Below are 19887 nucleotides of genomic sequence, written 5' to 3'. Positions count from 1 at the left end.
TGAACAGACTACGCGTTTCGGCGGTAACAACTGCCGCCTTCATCACGGTCTCAAACTGCTTCTGGAATAAACATTTCTTAGCCTCATAATCAAGAAGTAGTAACAGGTGTGGATAACATCCTTCAATGTTAACTCTATAGCTTCCGGAAACAAGTAGAGAAAAAAAGCATCAGTGTGAACAGTACCTGCGCTAACAAAGTTATCTGACCAGGATAACGAAATAATTAAAAACACACATTATTACATTAATGCAACGGTGTTATATAATGAAAACATTATGACTGAGATATAATAGCACTACTTGGAAAAACATGATATCAGAAATTATTTATAATGTATTGCTAGATCCATTCTATTATTGAATCCATGCGGTAACCTTGTATCTAAAAGAAACATCCATTTGCTTTCTCTTGCAAGAATTTTTTTGTGATAATTCCCCCCCCTTCTGGTTTTTTAACCTGTTCAATGCCTATAAAAGAAAAACCCTTGACATCACCCCCATGTATTTGTGAAAAATGTCGGGAAACTACAGAGGCTCCTGCTGGTGGCAAATTAACCGCATCAGAAAGATGTTTTCTGATCTTTTTTTTTTTTTTAAAGTATTCATAGTGCAGTCTACATACTGTTTGTTGTTTCTTTTAGATACAAGGTTACCGCATGGATTCAATAATAGAATAGATCTAGCAATACACAGCACAGGCAGATTAGATTATGTCGTCACTGTCATGCCCTGTGCATCACTCGCAAGACGATGTCAGCTGCTGGCCTATGTTTTGTCCGGCTGCATATATTGCAGCATAGGGAGCCGGCGAGTCTCTGCACTGCAATACATTTCATCCGCACGCACGTGCGAAGATGCACACGAAGGTGAAATTGACGTCGTCGGGCCCCGTCCCTCATGGACCCAGTCATTTCGCCCCTACTTCTATAGTATACTCTCTATATTATACTGCTAATCGATGTGTCATTACACATTATTTTGTCTGTGTTTTTTTTGTAGAAAAGCAGAGATTGAAGCAAAAAGGAAACAAGATGAAGAAGACCGTAAAAAGAGGGAAGAGGAAGAGAGGAGAATCCAGGTTCGTAGAAAAACCGGTTGTCATTTGTAGAGCTGTATTACTACTCTTCCATCTATCTATCTGTGTTTGGTAGTGATGTTGTCTAACCTTAGATGGATCCTAATCCCATTGCACTTTTCCCTATCACCATTATTATTAAAACAACCTCTCCTGTTTTTAGTTCTTATTGTTTAGTTATTGTCCCCACTTCCCATCCCAAGTTGTGACTTGCAGAAGTGACAATTAGTTAAAATAAGAAATGGCCTAAATTCAGCAGTGATTTTCAGATAATCTCCTTAATTATGCTGAATTCCACTATCCGTTTTTCTTGCGTTCTTCTCACCTCCTGTACTTTTTACTTTGCTCAATTATTCTTTCCCTCTGCTTCTTCCATCCTCCTCCTCATTTACCTCTCTGACATTAGTTCTCTGGATTCTACCTGCATTGAAGGAGGAGTGTAGGCTATGACTATATCACATTTCTTACTCTAGCTGTGTCTGATGTGCCTAAAAATGGCTTTACACTGATTGAATTGGACACTCATATACTCCCTTTCTGAACCACTGTAGTCAGTCACATATGAATGTCTAAACAATTCTATCCTATGTGTTTTCCTCACAAATCTTGTTTTCTTATCCATTTCCATGGACTTAACATAATGCATTGTTTTCTAAAAGATATTGAAACATTGTTTCAACTGTTTTTTTGTTGTATAGGTCACGAAGTCAAAGGTTTTCTGTAATACCTTTATTAAAGATGCCCCTACTATCTTGCCACATTTCACCATGCCATTATGTAATGTTTAGATCTTGAGTTATGTCCATTCCAAGTCAATTCGAGTTTGTCTTCCACCGTTCTCCACCATTTGTTTCACTTTGTTCTCCATCAGTCCTGTTACATGCTACGCTTCACCCTCTCATTCATACGGTGTTCCATTGCCTATAGGTTGTCATGAAATGACAGCTGTGTCATATGGTGTATCATATACATGACCCACTCCAACCCACATGCTACTCTCCCTCCTCCAGGCACACTCCGAAGAAGGTCGCATTATTGTTCTTTAGTAAGAAGAGAGATGATTTGCTCAATAAGTTATTTTTTCATTGTGCTTCAAATCTTTCTGTAGTTTTTGAGTCTGAGCTCCATCCTTTGCTATCATGTCTTACTCAACATCTTATGCAAATTAAAGATATAATGTTATCCTTCAGTCTCCTAAATCAACCCTCAAAATTGGATCTTTCTAATCCCCCTTCGAAGACTTTGCAGATCCTCTATGTCACTGCTCACATTATTATTAAATTTAAGCAATCTTTAAAAAATATTTGGCTGATAACCAATCTTCTAAAATTCTGCCTTCCAGAATTCCGACTTATGTACAGTATTCCCTTGGCGGAGCCATCATTGTGGCTGTTTACAGATTTCTGCCTGACAACAAAGTCGGAGCAGAAATTTTGTAGAAGTTTTCAAATTTATCTCCTTCACCTTTCTTTTCATCCTTATGTTCTCTCATATTATATTCTCATTTACTGTAACTACGTTGCAGATGTCAGGAGCAGTGTAGCTGCCGGAATCTTTCCAGTTTCATCTATCACGACTCAGTCTTGACTCATTGCTCTCTAATTTCTATATAGGTCAGGGATCCTCTGTTGGAAAGCAAATTATTGCTTACCATTTTCACTAATCCTGTAAGAAATGATCATGACAGACTTTCAGGCACAGGTCGCCCAATGTGAGGATTCCCAAGTCTGCCGTCACATAAAAATTTGTAGCCAAGGCCAGACGACCTCTTTTAACAGTTTCTACAGGCCATTGATTGAACCCCTATTCGGGCAAACGACCATCTTAATCATATACTTGCACCCCTAGATCAGGCTGTTATTGTACAGATGAGATTGTTGGTTGGTTTGGTAGACCTACAAATGTGTACAATCATTCTGTGCCTTTCGTCTCAATCATGTTTTATCACCTAAAAAGACTAAACTCATTGATTAAAGGACAGGCTTAAAAATAACATCTAGCCACCACGTGTTGAGGCTGAAGGCACCTGTGCACATTACTGGTGAACAGCTGCAAACCAAGTCCATCTTTAATGAGTAGGGTGACTGCTTAGTTCTACAATTGCACCCATGTGCCAGTCACATGCGTCTTAGTTGATAATATAGCCAATGTCTGAATGCCCAAAACCTGCATTGAGTGTCCTTACAGTCTTGTGGTCCTCTACACTACTTCACCGAAAAAGTCCTCAAATCCAAATGTATCATAGAAAAAGAGGACATACTTATCAATACCAGGTTACAACACCAATATACTGCAGAATATGCAAGACAGGCCCAGTGATATAAGGCGAAGGCAACACAGGTGCAAAATACTGGTAAACAATGACTCATGCACCTATCATCCATGGGGGGTGATTGCTTAGTATTGTGAAGGCACAAAATAAGGCTTGTATAAGGTGCCAGTTACACTACTACGTATAGTTCACCCTGTCTGCTTACAGCCTCTAGGTCACGCTAATACTGTTAGGTAAGGTGGAATGCCCAGTTCTATGTAACAGCATCCCACAAGGACCAACACCCTACTTCCCCATACATGAGGTACAAGTTGATATTTTGGTCAAAATTCACAAGCTCGTAACCTTCGAGGGTCAACGGACTTAATTGTCTTGTGAGTCCTTAAATAAAGCAAAAAGAGGGGTAAGTCAATCAGACAGTCCGAATTCTGCAAAATTTTTCTATTTTATGAGGATGTGTAGAGCATAAAGTCCGAAGCTGAAACTTAACTTTTACTATATAAATGGTAAAAAATGGCAAAAGTCTCATTAAACATCTAGACACCCAAACGTGCATAAAAACATGCAATCCCTATCGGGCATAGTACTGACAGTGGTCAAACAATTGATAATCTCAACCATAGACATATACACTTGTATTGAAGCATGCAAAATATCAGGTTCTAAGACCAACAGGATAAATGCAGTACAGTGTTTATATGAAAAAAGGCAAGTACAGGAACAGTCTCACCAATTTTGTGGTTCAGACAGTCCTACCCATGGTTCCTCTTGCCAGTTCCAAGAAGGTCCCGGTCATTGCCTCTGTCAGTCCCTGTTGTACAGACTGACCCTAGCTCACCCCAAGACTCCTTCCTTTACAAAGGCAGCCCACACCTAACCCTTTCAGACTAGTTAGCCCCGTGCCAGCCCTATGTGCCACCCGACGCGTTTCTTCAGCAAATGATTCATCAGGGGATGAGCGTTAACTATGTCTTAAGGAAAACAGGGCATAGCCCCCCTCACTAGTTTGTTTATGACTGAGATTATCGCCCCTTTAATTGTTTGACCACTGTCATTCATATTCCTGAATAAGGATAATGGCTTTGTGTGTTTTGCTGCATGTTTTGTGTGTCTAGATGTTTAAAGGGATTTTTGCCATTGTTTTAGCATTTATAGTATGTTAGTTTATAGCTTTCCTTTTCATGCTGTATACTCTCTTGTAAGTCCCTACAATAAAATTAAATGCTATTCACTGAAAAGGAAAACAAAACCAGAAAACTTCACAGGAAAAATAGCCCACACTTTCCAATACCTTGTCACAATACCAATATACTGCAGGATTCAGACAGGCCCTGTGGTAAGAGGTGGAGACGGAGCGGGTATGAAATGCTGAAGAACAACTACCATCCATGAAGGGGAGAAGGGGGAGATTACGTTATTATTATAAACTAGATGGAGGCCCGATGCTGTCGCATCGGGAGGGCGGTAATGTCATGATGGGGGCAGGCTTTGCAGTGTTGAGAATCTCTCCCCCCATGTGCTCGCCCACCTATCCACTCTCTCTTTCCCCATGTGCTGACTTCTCCTGTCTGTGCTCTCTTCTTTGACCTCTCTACCCCATTTGCTATCTCCCTTGTCTGCTGTCTCTCTCCTTCTTGTGCTGTGTTCTCCCCTCATGTGCTGTCCCGTTTGAGCTGTCTCCCCCCTGTGCTCGGTCTCTCACCCCTGTGTCTGACCATGTACAGAACATACCACAGCTCCTGGGCAGAGGAGAAAGCAAAAAACAATACTGACATTACAGCAGGAGATCTCAGAGGATACATTTTGTGAGGTAAAATATTGTTTAAAAACAGTCAGTCAAATATTTTAACTCACAAAATGACTCCTCTGTGATCCCCTGCTGTAATATCTGTATTGTATTTTGCTTCCTCCCCTGCCCAGGAGATGTGGTATGCTCCATACACGGTCAGACACAGACAATTTTTCATTTATGGGAAAACCCCTTTAATGTGACCTGCTTCCTCTGCCTGTAGACACATTGCGCATCTGCCGCTGGGATCAGCCGAATGATTCACTGCATCTGCGTGGAATTCACGCAGGTGCAGTGCAACGGTGTTCCGCTGGTGGTACCGTGTGTGTCTGAGTGTGTGAGGTGCATACGGCATATAGAGTGTGTGTGTGTGGTGCGGCGGTGTTCGGCTGGTGGTACCGCGTAGTAGGTTGGTACCAGCGGCAGTTTCCATATTGAGACACCCATCATTTGGGTGTCCCAATATGGCGGTCGGTGAACTTCCTCCGCTTGGAATTCTGGGATACGGTGACATCTGGACAGAAGAGGAAATGAAAACATTACAAGGCAGTTATATAAATAGATGCACACGGATAGCGATTCTATAAGGTGCCATTCACACAGTTGCATATTTGTATTTATATTACTAAACTACATCTCTCTCTCCATGTAAGATAGATGTGATATTGGTTTTCCTTAAAGGGAACCTGGCAAATCAAAAAACACTATTCATCTGCAGATATGGTGTCAATATGCAGGTTAATGGCGTTTTAAAGCTGCCCAGCCGCCACACTGAAAGCACGGCTACTGGGAGGAAATATAATATATTCCTCCCAGCAGCCTCAGGATTTCAGTCATAGTGGCGCAGCTCCAGTCACCGCTCAGTACACAGTACTGGAAGGTCCCGCATGGCTATAAAAAGCGTGCATGACCGTTCGGCCATGCGCTAGTATAGACTATACTGCTATGTGTGAATGGTGACGGATGTATGATTCTGAGAAGAGAAGAAAAAGAACCACTGCAAATAGCGCACACTGAACCAGTACAAAAACAATGTTTTATTGTTGCAGCAATACAATTAAAAACATAATAAAAACATATGAAGCATCCCACAATATATAACAGTGAAGTATGGCATATCACACTTATAGATTATGCTGTAATAACCTGTATATCAACCATGTGGTCCAACCTCACTGCAATTAATCACAACAACCACCCCATAAACCTGCTCATGGAGACCAAGGGCCCTAAATTGCACAATCACTGCATGAAATAATTCCATGCATGTGTCCCTAAATATTCACTGGTTAGGGCACACAGGCCATAATAAGCCAACAGCAATATGGCCAATGCCCACAATCCAATATTCAATTGTACCACACAAAAGTTACTCCAGAGCAACCAATAATAAGGTCGCAGTAAAAATACAGCTATAACCAAGTGGGTGCTACACCCAGGATCATACCCCACGCGTATCGCCGCAACCCATGCGGCTTCATGAATTATTTCATGCAGTGATTGTGCAATTTAGGGCCCTTGGTCTCCATGAGCAGGTTTATGGGGTGGTTGTTGTGATTAATTGCAGTGAGGTTGGACCACATGGTTGATATACAGGTTATTACAGCATAATCTATAAGTGTGATATGCCATACTTCACTGTTATATATTGTGGGATGCTTCATATGTTTTTATTATGTTTTTAATTGTATTGCTGCATCAATAAAACATTGTTTTTGTACTGGTTCAGTGTGCGCTATTTGCAGTGGTTCTTTTTCTTCTCTTCTCATGTTTATTATTCCACTGTTGCTGCACCTAAACCTTCATTTATATATATGTGATTGGTACAGTTGGTGCGCCCCATTTTTGTTATATATGGATGTATGATTCTGGTGACTGACTTATTAAGAAACCCCTTCCCTCTGATATTACGCATGTGGATAGGGAATTAGTTCAGCAGTCAGCGCCAGTCAGTGGCAAGCCTTAGGCCACTGTGCACACCGCACTTCTGCACTAGCGTACGACATTGCGCCTGCTTTGTAGCTGTGTTGTCCTGCGGCAGTGTCCTACGCCGCATTGCAGTTGCAGCCCTTCTTGGCGCTCCCAGTAGCGACGCCGCAAAAACGGTAGGTCTGGACGGACGCAGCTCCTCTGTCTTAAGTCCTGCTCCTGTGACCTGATACCGTGTGTGCATTTACCTGAGGCCTGTGATACTAACAGGCTCAGTGTTTTTGTATGTTTATGTTGCGGCGCCTCTGTGTCTGAACAGAGCCCGCTTTGCGCACTTCGGGTGAAGTCTAACCCGTGCGCATTATACCGCCCTTTTGCTTGTCTGTCATTACATAGCAGCGGTGTAACATCTACTGCACGGTGGACCCCGAGCGGTGAACGCACTTTATTATTTATTTTTATTTAGTGCGTTCCGCCGTTCCTAACAGCCGGGGCGTGGTTACAGCCGCCACTCACTGTGACTGAGCGGTGACTGAAGCTGCTCCTCTAACTGAAATCCTGAGGCTACCTAGAGGTTTAACATTAATTTCTAGTGACAGCTAAACTTTCAGTGCGGCACCGCATGGCCTTAGAACGCTATTAACCTGCAGATTGACCCCATATCTACAGGTTAATAGTAGAGTTGAGCGAAACAGGTCGGTCAGATTCAAAAATCACCGACTTTCGGCAAAGTTGGGTTTCGACGATCGAAACCCGACCATAGCGTGATGTCGGCCATGAGGTCGCCGAGCGCCAAAGTCGCGTTTCAATTAATGCTTCCAGTGCCTTTTCTCAGCCATTAATGGTGGACGCACACTGTGAGCAACGCGATGACATGGGCAGCGGCCACCACCATCTTAGAGAAGGGCATTGAAGTGATTGGCTGGCTTTGTGTGGCGTCACAGTGGCTATAAAAGGCCGTGACCGCCATCTTACTTCTGCCGATCTTAGACTAAGGAGAGGTGCTGCTGCTGATTCCGAATAAGGGAGAGCGGTCGGCAGGGAAGAAGGAAAAAAAATGGCTTCTGATGATAGCGCTTTTCACTGTACAGTTAGTGTGCAGTGAAAGGGGAGGATTTTAGTTGTGTGCAGCAGCGCACAACTATGGATAAATATATGGGGCTCATTATTCTGTATGGCGCACAATGTGGTGGCCATAATACTGTATGGAGTAATATACTGTCCTTTTTTTGAGCTATTGTACAATTTAAAATAGATCAGTCATGTCATGTAAGCAGTGAAGTATTTGTCATTGTACTATACCTATATTTCTGTGCCGTATCGGAGCATCCTGAGTTGTGGTATGTGTTAAAGGGGCGCACTGACACTCTTTGGCCCAGGGCACACGAAAACCTGGAGCCAGCCCTACCCCCCACAACTTTAGCCAAATAACCCCCAGTTTTCAATGCGTAACTATTATTAGGAAGTAAATTTAAGGTTGACAAGCTTCAGTAATAAGAATTGATGATGTTGGCATTGAAATGGGCACTGTAGGTGTTATTACTGCCCTCCACTCCCTGCCGACTTTGCTTCCCCATTGACTTGCATTGGGTTTCGTGTTTCAGTCGGCCTCCGACTTTTCCCTATTGTCGGCCGATTTTGTTCGACCCTAAAAAAGGCAAAGTCGCTCATCTCTAGGTAATAACATTCGGTGACATCACAGATTTCCTTTAAGTATTTCTGCATTGTTTGGGGAAATAAATTCTGGCATGTCGTGAGTTGTAAAGGCGAGGGGTGTGTGTATGCCTTCCTGAAAGATGGGTATTTTCAGGATGAGGCTCGGGTGGGGCTTAAACATCCCTGTAACACAAACTAACATGTTGGTATTGAATTCATACCAGTTCTCTCCATTTTTATATAAGTGCCGAGTAACCCTCTACGATAATGACGGACTCCCTGGGAGCGGAGTACATCTCTTTTCTCTATTAGACTGTACAATATCCATCACCGACTATCTACAGGCAACATTCTGGGGATGTGGGGGGACGGTCAGCTGAAGTCAGGCATTGTCATTCAGCAGCACCCTGATTTAATGCTCAGTGTACTCTAACATGGAGGAGTTAATTAGTCTTGCGTTGGTGGTTGCCTTCTCTTATTTACCTCCGTCCATCATTAACAAGGGTTCATTAGGTATACAACGTCTCCATTAATTTTATTGCTGGAGTTGCCACAGTAATCTTTTATTAAGGTGTAACCTTGGTAGAATTATCAGGAGTGAAATGTTACATTTAAGGCATTCGAGAAGGATGATGGGCTACGCTAATCAGAAATGTGTATACAATGAAATGATGCGCCATTGTTTAGGTGGTTTCACGGCTCATTGTTCCTTTAAACTGTTTATGAAAGGAGAAATATCCTTCCCATCTTGAGTTTGCATTCTGTTACCATCCCAAGTAAATATATCGGATTATTATCTTCAGGATTCTATTACAGATATTGAAGGCTAAATTGCAAACCTGACTTCTTTTTATTTTTCTTATTTACGCTCACAACACATCTCATCCAATTTAGCAATCCGTACTGCAAGGCTAAATTTAAAGCGGAATTCCCGTTGAGGTCTTAAAAAATTATTTTCAACCCAGTAGACTGCGCGTGATGCTTACATTTAGATTCTTCAGTGGCGGATGTTCTTCAAAAATCTCGTTAAAAATCTATGTACATTTCTATTCTAGACATTTATGATATGTCTAGAAAAAAAAATCACTAGATGGGAATGCTCCTTTAAAAGGGAATCTGTCAGCAGGTTTTTGCTATGTAATCTGAGGATAACATGAGGTAGGGGTTCAAACACTGAATTAATCAATGTGTCACTTAGCAAGATATGTGCTGTTATTTACTTGCAGCGAAGATATCATTGCCCTGACTGGCTGGTGCATGATCACTCATCTGACCATGCCCATGCTGTCATAAACACCTCACAGTCTATGGACATTGTATATGGAAAATCCTGGGGTGGGCGGGGTTAGCTTTCTCAGCTCTGCTTCATACTAAATCTAAGAACTCTGATTGTATTATAACAGCCTCACCCAGTAATCAAAGTGATACATCGTTGGATTCAGGATCTTTTTTCCAAAATTATTCCGCTTTCAGGTGAGATAGCAAAAATTTGCTGACAGATTCCCTTTAATTGTCAAAAGACATTTACCTTCTTAGCATCAAATATACAAAATAAAACGGCGTTCTTACAGAAATGGCAAAACATTTGTTCATGGGTTGTGTTTCATATTGTGGTTCTTCTCCGTTCGACTTATGGATGAGATACAGTACCACACACAAAAAGGTGCGGTACTATTTTTGGAAGAGAGCAGTCTTTTTTTCTAATAGTTTACTAACTCTTTATTTTTTATCAAAGTTTATGGTTCTCTACAGGCCAGTAGCAATAACTTCACTGTGTAGACTTTTTTGTATGAGAACAAATACTATCTCTTTAGCATACTAAAGTCTTTAAAAAAAAAAAAAAATGTTGGAGCAAAATCGTTAATAATGAGGACCCGCATTTTTGTCTGAGGATCGTAATACAGATGTCACTCTTTGCTGCGGGCTATGTCTTCATTAAAACAGCAGTGCTGTTCTTGTATTGGCAAGGGCATAAGCACTACAGATTGTGTTCATTTTGTTGCGGCGTTGTCATGCAGAGAGTACACTGGTTGCCTACGCTTTTTTTCCGGGATGGCGGTGCTCTGCACCAGAGTGATGTTACGTTATTTTCTTGATGCTGCATTGTAACATTGTATCATAATTGTTTTATTAACTTACATCCAGGCTGAGGTGGAAATGCAGCTGGCCCGAGAGCGTGAGGAGGAATCCCAGCAGCAAACTATATTGGAACAAGAGCGCAGAGATCGCGAGCTCGCCATGAGGATCGCTCAAAGCGAGGCTGAGCTCATCAATGAAGAGTCTGGATCAGATTCCGCACTTCGCAGGTACTCACATCGCTTTCTTAGTTTTCTTGCTGAAGCCGTAATAGATATACATGTTGTATTATTATCGAAGCTTGTGCCATTTTGAAATAAAATCCATAAACTTTAATAATCCTGGGTTAATCTGCAAGCTAAACAGCATTCTGAACCTGCCAGGTACCTGCACTTGGAGGAAATGGACATTATTTCCCCCGGCAGCACTCAAGCTTCAGTCATGGGGGCGGTGCCGGCACAGATTCAGTCACCACTCTTTGTATAGAGAGCGGCAGCTGTAACCCCGCCCCCGGCCCTGACTGTCAGCAGACTCTCCATTAGACCTACCTGGCTGTCAGTCAGAGCTGGGGGAGTGGTTACAGTCACACAGAGTGGAGACTGAACTAGTTCCGCCCATATGACTAAAATCCAAATGCTGCTGGGGAGAATAAAGTTAATTTCTTCCTGGCAGCGGGGATTAAAGTGCAGGTGCTTTGCAGGTTCAGACCGCTATTAACCTGCAGGTTAATCTCTTATCTGCAGGTTAATAGCGATTTTTCACATGACAAGTTCTCTTTAATGAATTTGGTGCATTTTACAAGTACTGTGCGTCTCCGTCAGGGGTTCGTGTACATTTTGTGGCATTAGTTAGGATAAATCTTTCTGGTGGGCTTGGCTACGCCGCCTTCTGCCTCAGCTTTCCCGAGTTTTCAAATCCCCTCAGTGCATGAAAACACAAAGTTTTACCCCATAGTTCAGGGGCGAACTTAATGAATCAGGGGGTCATGTTAATGATATATCTGCGGGTCCTACCGATTAGAGCCTGGCTCTTTATCTAGTTCTGATACTTTTTCAAAGTGACTTTGTTTAACAATCACTGAACGTTCCGTCATTTGTGTGCAATAATTTCGCTCACATTGAGAGCCCGGGGGCCAGTTTTTGGTGAATATATTAACCTTAGAGCATTATCTCGACCGTTTCCCCCTGTACAAAGCAAAGCTGATTTAATCTCTTCGCCCCCTGCTAGTCCTGCTAACCGCACGAAAAGTATCTGTAGCTTATGGGCTCCAAAGGGATTCATTTAAGTGGAATCAAGACTCTTGTTTTTTTTCACTTATTTAAACTTTTGACGTGACTTATGGGTTCCGGTTGTGTTGTTGTCCTTAGAATATATACATTTCTCTGCGATCGGGCAGTGAACTGTGATGAGTGCAACTTGTTTCCAGGTCCGTATGTTTGTGTTTGATTAATTCGCTGTGCCATGTCTTCCTTGGCCGGGGCGATGGTGCAGTGACTCGTGAGCGCTCACGCACAACATGGCAAGTAGATTGTTATCGTTTGCTCATCGCCGGTAGGTGAAGTAGAACATTTTGGGCCTCGTTTAGCCAAGATTTCATCAATGTATTTTTGCGTTTTGGGTTTAATGAATTAATTGGGTATCTCTGATACCTTTTTGACAACATCGCTTCGTTTTTTAGAGCAAGGCTGTTTATCACATTGTCTTGCTGCTCTGTTTTTTCTTCCTTTTTCCGCAATACTTTTTTTTTTTTTTTCTTCTTAGGTTTCATAAGTAAAATGTGAACTCCTCTTATAAAAGTTGACCTCGGCTCTTCCTTGCAGGCGTACTAATGTCGATTAAACCCAGAATGGATGCTGCCGAGCTTAGCGGAATATCGAGCAGACAGTAATACACACGTAGACGGGGTCTAGAAGGCTGAGCCCTATTATTTCGAGCTGTTCTTAACTGTTTGTAAATCTACGCCATCACACAGACCATGCCAGGGAGTGCCATGTGGATATTAACACCTCGTTTTCATGACTTCGATTAGGGCCACATTAATATTTATAGCCCCTAATTTGCCTGCCACTTTTCGTATGGACAGATCGGCAGGTCCTGAGAACTTTGGGAGCGCTGTGTATTCTGTAACGTCCTAATGCCGCATTCAGTGCTTTCTAATATGACGTATGGGTTCTGCACCGATAGCGGTTATTAAATGCATTTCATGTGTGAGAGAACTAATCTCTTCCCGGGGGATATAAGACCTGAAAGAAATCCATGTTGGCAGACACAGCTTTAACGTGAAACAAGGTCACTGGAATTCAAAGAACAAAGTGTTTTCCCTTTACGAGTCTCCAGCCATTTCTAGCTAGAATTCCACTGTAAACTCATTTCCGAGACTTTTCCTAATTTGTGGCATGCATATATTAAGCGAAAACACTAGCCACTTGTAAAGCAAATATCTGCCCTTCAGAGATAGCGGAGGCGTGCAAAGCCGAAGACGTAAGCCCAAGTACAGTGCGGTTCACATCCATTTTAACCATTTCTCTACTCAGCCGTTTCGTCCCGTCGCTTTCTCCCGGGGTATTGGAACATAACAAGTCGCTGAGGGTGGGACAATAAAAAGGCCCATTGGGTAAAGACGAAATGCAAAAATAGACATTTTCTAAGTTACGACTCTTTCTCAGATCTTTTCTCTGGATTTCTATTGCCAGGATAGCAAAGTGAAATCTTTTCCAACGCCAAAATTGACTTGCTGGTTTTCATATCTGAAGCATGACATGACAATTTAGGTTGCAAATTTGTTGGGAGTTCAAAAGGGAGTGAAAAATCCACATCAGAAATCGAATATATAGATTTTTTGGCAGAATGCATATGCCATATGTAGTGAAATCTGCAAGTCCAGCTAAGTTTTAAGGGAATCTATCACCAGGTTTGCTATCTCTTCTGAGAACAGCATGATGTAGATAGAGGCAGAGACCCTGACTCCAGCAATGTGTCACTTAGTTTACTGGTTGCTGCAGTTTTTATAAAATCACAGTTTTTTCTGCTGCTGACTGCTGAGCTCTATATCACCCTGACCACACCACTGATTGACAGACTTTTGTGTACACTGTGCATAGGCAGAACGCTGTCAAACACTCCGGTTCTTCAGAAGTAATGAATATGGAGGACTACATGGCAGCAGGCGTACTAGTCCACTAGTGATAATCTTCCAATGATAACACTTTTCTTTTTATCAAAGTTACACCAAGCAGCCCAGTAAGTGACACATCACTGGAATCAGGATCTCTGTCCCTACATTATGCTGCTCTCAGATTAGTTGGCAAAACCTTGTGACGAGATTTTTTTATTTTTTGAGTAATAAAAATAAACATTTTTCCTCTGAGTTTGAAAAAACAATAAGTTTGCACCACTCCCATGATTCTTCTATGGCAGCACTTTACCAGCTGTCCGACATGTTGCATCGGTCATGTGTACAAAGATTGATGGGGGACCTGAAAACATTGGCATGAGGGCGGTGGATGCGTTGTTTGCTTTATTTTAGACAATAAACTTGTTATCTGCGATGAAATGTGCAACACAAATTGCAGAGTTCGGTGCAGACTTACTGCTCAAAATTTCTTTGGCAATTTTCTGCAGCAAATGTGCACTTGAGCTTATGAGATGATGTTTGTATAATGTATACATTATGTTTTCTCACTGAGCCACGCCATCCAAATAATAAGCGGGATGTCTCATATGTTCAGTCTACTCTTCAGTCCCCCTGTCCCATCCTGTTGTCATTGATTAAATATGGGAACTAGTGAATTCTAAGGAAAACCTGCCACATCCTCTTTTCTATACAGGTATAGACCGTATAGGTATATACACACACATATACAGTGGGGAAAAAAAGTATTTAGTCAGTCAGCAATAGTGCAAGTTCCACCACTTAAAAAGATGAGAGGCGTCTGTAATTTACATCATAGGTAGACCTCAACTATGGGAGACAAACTGAGAAAAAAAAATCCAGAAAATCACATTGTCTGTTTTTTTTTCATTTTATTTGCATATTATGGTGGAAAATAAGTATTTGGTCAGAAACAAAATTTCATCTCAATACTTTGTGATATATCCTTTGTTGGCAATGACAGAGGTCAAACGTTTTCTGTAAGTCTTCACAAGGTTGCCACACACTGTTGTTGGTATGTTGGCCCATTCCTCCATGCAGATCTCCTCTAGAGCAGTGATGTTTTTGGCTTTTCGCTTGGCAACACGGACTTTCAACTCCCTCCAAAGGTTTTCTATAGGGTTGAGATCTGGAGACTGGCTAGGCCACTCCAGGACGTTGAAATGCTTCTTACGAAGCCACTCCTTCGTTGCCCTGGCGGTGTGCTTTGGATCATTGTCATGTTGAAAGACCCAGCCACGTTTCATCTTCAATGCCCTTGCTGATGGAAGGAGGTTTGCACTCAAAATCTCCCGATACATGGCCCCATTCATTCTTTCATGTACCCGGATCAGTCGTCCTGGCCCCTTTGCAGAGAAACAGCCCCAAAGCATGATGTTTCCACCACCATGCTTTACAGTAGGTATGGTGTTTGATGGATGCAACTCAGTATTCTTTTTCCTCCAAGCACGACAAGTAGTGTTTCTACCAAACAGTTCCAGTTTGGTTTCATCAGACCATAGGACATTCTCCCAAAACTCCTCTGGATCATCCAAATGCTCTCTAGCAAACTTCAGACGGGCCCGGACATGTACAGGCTTAAGCAGTGGGACACGTCTGGCACTGCAGGATCTGAGTCCATGGTGGCGTAGTGTGTTACTTATGGTAGGCCTTGTTACATTGGTCCCAGCTCTCTGCAGTTCATTCACTAGGTCCCCCCGCGTGGTTCTGGGATTTTTGCTCACCGTTCTTGTGATCATTCTGACCCCACGGGGTGGGATTTTGCGTGGAGCACCAGATCGAGGGAGATTATCAGTGGTCTTGTATGTCTTCCATTTTCTAATTATTGCTCCCACAGTTGATTTCTTCACTCCAAGCTGGTTGGCTATTGCAGATTCAGTCTTCCCAGCCTGGTGCAGGGCTACAATTTTGTTTCTGGTGTCCTTTGACAGCTCTTTGGTCTTCACCATAGTGGAGTTTGGAGTCAGACTGTTTGAGGGTGTGCACAGGTGTCTTTTTATACTGATAACAAGTTTAAACAGGTGCCATTACTACAGGTAATGAGTGGAGGAAAGAGGAGACTCTTAAAGAAGAAGTTACAGGTCTGTGAGAGCCAGAAATCTTGATTGCTTTTTTCTGACCAAATACTTATTTTCCACCATAATATGCAAATAAAATGAAAAAAAAACAGACAATGTGATTTTCTGGATTTTTTTTTCTCAGTTTGTCTCCCATAGTTGAGGTCTACTTATGATGTAAATTACAGACGCCTCTCATCTTTTTAAGTGGTGGAACTTGCACTATTGCTGACTGACTAAATACTTTTTTTCCCCACTGTATATATATACACACACACTGCAAGTTTTCCCATCTACAAAGAATGGAGAGGTCTGCAATTTTTAGCATGGTTACACTTCAACTGTGAGAGACAGAATCTAAAAAGAAGATCTATAAAATCACATTGTATGATTTTTACATAATTAATTTACATTTTATTGCATTAAATAAGTATTTGATACAAAAGAAAAACAGAATTTAAAATTTGGTACAGAAACCTTTGTTGGCAATTTCAAAGATCAAACGTTTCCTGTAGTCTTGACAAAGTTTGGGATTTTGGCCCACTCCTCCCCCGGTTTGTTCAGGTTTTGGGGCTGTCACTGGGCAACATTGAGTTTCAGCTTCCCCTAAAGATTTTCTATTGTGTTCATGTCTGAACACTGGCTAGGCCACTCCAGGACCTTGAAATGCTTCTTACGGAGCCACTCCTTAGTTGCCCTGGCTCTGTGTTTCGGGTCACTGTCATGCTGGAAGACCCAGTCATGACCCATCTTCAATGTTCTTACTTTAGGGAAGGAGGTTGTTGGCCAAAATCTCACGATACAGGACCCCAATCAATCCTCCCTTCAAAACGGTGCAGTCGTGCTGTCCCCTTTACAGAAAAACACCCCCAAAGTATGATGTTTCCCCCACCATGCTTCCTGGTTGGGAAAGTGTTCTTAGGTTTGTACTCATCCTTCTTCTTCAGCCAAACACGGCGAGTGGAGTTGATGCCAAAAAGTTCTATTTTGGTCTCACCTGACCACATGACCTTTTCCCATGGATCTACTCAGGATCATTCAGATGGTCACTGGTGAACTTAAATTGGGCCTGGACATATGCTGGTGTGAGCAGGGCGACCTTGCTTCCCTTGCGGGATTTTAATCCACGATGGCATAGTGTGTCACTAACCGTAATGTTTGAGACTGTGGTCCCAGCTCTTTTCAGGTCATTGACCAGGTCCTTCCATGTAGTTCTGGGCTGATTCTAGACCTTTGTCAGCATCATCCTTACCCCATGAGGCAAGAACATGCATGGAGACCCAGACTGCTGAAGATTAATATTCATCTTGTGTTTCTTCCATTTTCTAATAATGGTTCCAACAGGTGTTACCTTCTCACCAAGCTGCTTACCTATTGTCCTGCAGCCTATGCAGGTCTTAGGCGGCTCTTTGGTCATGGCCATGGGGAATAGGTTGGACTGTGATTGATTGAGTAATGAATGAGTTGTAGTAGGGATTCATTTCATGCAATAAAATGAAATGTAATTATTTAACTCCTTAATGACAGCCAATACGTCTTTTTACTGACCTGATATATAAGCGAATAGCCTCCCCATACAGGTGACAATCCAGCAGCTGATAGCTATACATTATAGCTGACAACCTGCTGTATCACAAATGATCAGTGTTGGCACCATTCAGATCTGTTTAACCCCTTAGTTGCTGCTGTCAAAAGTGACTACATCTAATAAATGGTTAATAGATTGTGGGGGCTTCTGCTTTAATCAAATTGACACACTGAGATCATGATTGTGTGGTCCTGATGTTTGCCATAGCAGTTCATGGCCAAATAGCGGCCTTAGCGTCTCCCGGATATAGCGGTCAGTTCAGAAGTTAGTGACATTTAGGTGGTAAACAAACACTTTTTTATTCCTGCTATACCACTTTGCATTAATTACTGAAAATCACCTGAAGGGTTAATAAACTATTTGACAGCAGTTTTCAATATGTCGAGGGGTGCTGTTTTTAAAATGGTATCACATTTGTGGTCTTCCAATATATAGTTTTTGTGTGGTATGACTATCTGGATTAAAGGGATAATCATTCAAAGTTTGAAAATTGCCATTTTTTTTACATTTTTGTCAAATTTCTGAATTTCGTATCGACCTAAATTTACCATTATCATAAATTATAATGTGCCACGAAAAAACAGTCTCAAAATCAATGGGATTTGTTGAAGCGTTCCAGAGTTATCACCACATGAAGGGACATTGGTCAGAATTTAAAAAATTGTCTCCGTCACTAAGGGGTTAAAAATCATACAATGTTATTTTCTGTTTTTTACTTTTAGATTCTGTCTCTCACAGTTGAAGTGTACCTACGATAAAAATTACAGACCTCTCCATTCTTTGTAGGTGGGAAAATATGCAAAATCAGCAGTGTGTAAAATACTTATTTTCCCCATTGTGTGTATATATGTATCATACATATATTACAGTTATATAATCAATATGGGCATAAAGTGCAGACTCCTAGCTTTTGGACTCTCTCTCACTGGCAAGTAGCCAGCATATAGCTTGGACAAGTGCTGTGCGATTTTCATGGGATAGCACTCGCTCCAGTGTTATGCTATGGAGCGGTGCCGAGTCAGCATGAAAAAAAAATTGCGCCTGTTGCTATAGGCATGCGTGTGCAGTCTGATATACAGCAACTCACAGAATGGTGAAGATGGAGAAATTAAGTTCTCCATCTTCTCCGCACCTTTGATCCGATTCTCACTTGCAATCACTGTTAAATGACTTGCATCAGCAAAGTAGGAAACCCAGCGTGTGGTGACGTCCATGCCTTCCAGACTTCAGGCAGTCATTGCCTCCAAAGGGTTCTCCACAAACTATTAAAAATGAACATTTTATTTATGGTACATTTAATTTGTCCAATTACTTTTGAGCCCCTGAATTGAGGAGGCTTTGTAGAAAAATGGCTGCAATTCGTAAACATTTAACAGGATATTTTTGGTTCAACCCTCTTAATTAAATCTGAAATTACGAAGGTTCAGTCACTGTCCAAATATTTCTGGACCTAACTGGGTACGTATGTGTGAATGTTTTTGTGTATGTGTGTATATAAGGGAAACTGTAAGGGAAACCAAAAGGAATAAATAATCAGTCGCGCTGCTCACTCGGCAAGATATAAATGCAAAAGCAGAACAAGAGATTTAAGTATACATACAAAAGCAGACCTATTAAGATAAAGTACAATTAATGATTTTCAGAGAAAAACAAACAGTGATAATCAAAACCGATAGTTCTGCGGAAAATGTCACTCAATCTCATGCGCCCGCAGTGAATACTAACACTGTGCTCCACGTCAAGACAATAGTGGTAGTTTTCAAAATGTAATGCTAATTTCTCAGTTGTATCAATATTCCTTATTGCTCGTGCAGCGTTGTGCCGTCTACAAAGTAAGTTACTCACCGGACCTTCTGTCTGAAGCTGTCGACGGGTAACACGAGGAGGCTGGCTGCGGGAAGGAAAAGCTGTGCCCGATGAGTCAAAACGACAGGAGCAAACCGGAGGAAGAGTAGTTGGTCGAGGAGGAAGCTGCATCTGTAGAGCCAGGGGTGCTCCGGATGGTAGCGTCCCTGGATACCAGACCAAAGATGGACGGTAGCACTGGAAAAGATGTGTGATGTCACTGGGTACGGAGTCCGGAGCGAGCCAAAAATGAGACCCGCGCGTTTCGGGGAATACTCGGTTCCCCTTCGTCAAGTTGTGTTGTATACACAATAAGGAATATTGATACAATCAAGTAATTAGCATTACATTTGGGAAAACAACCATTATTGTCTTCAAGCTATCTTGACATGGAGCACAGTGTTAGTACTCACCGCGGGTTTGTTTTTCTCGAATAATCCGTGAACTG

General features: G+C 41.9%; 1 protein-coding gene across 8 annotated transcripts in view; it reads left to right on the top strand.

The window, feature by feature from the left end:
• Positions 1–19887, top strand: part of MYO6 (myosin VI) — a 362182-nt gene that overhangs the window by 307065 nt on the left and 35230 nt on the right. For all 8 annotated transcript variants that reach the window (XM_073569300.1, XM_073569297.1, XM_073569302.1 and 5 more), the window contains exons 27-28: positions 1001–1079; positions 10868–11028. In XM_073569300.1, coding sequence (XP_073425401.1) covers positions 1001–1079; positions 10868–11028 — 240 coding nt within the window. The remainder of the gene's footprint in view (positions 1–1000; positions 1080–10867; positions 11029–19887) is intronic.

The sequence above is a fragment of the Dendrobates tinctorius genome, unplaced genomic scaffold (assembly GCF_039654945.1).
Source record: "Dendrobates tinctorius isolate UK_male_01 unplaced genomic scaffold, ASM3965494v1 ptg000024l, whole genome shotgun sequence".
In the NCBI taxonomy this organism is placed as follows: Eukaryota; Metazoa; Chordata; class Amphibia; order Anura; family Dendrobatidae; genus Dendrobates; species Dendrobates tinctorius.
This window is presented reverse-complemented; position numbering and strand designations above follow the sequence as displayed.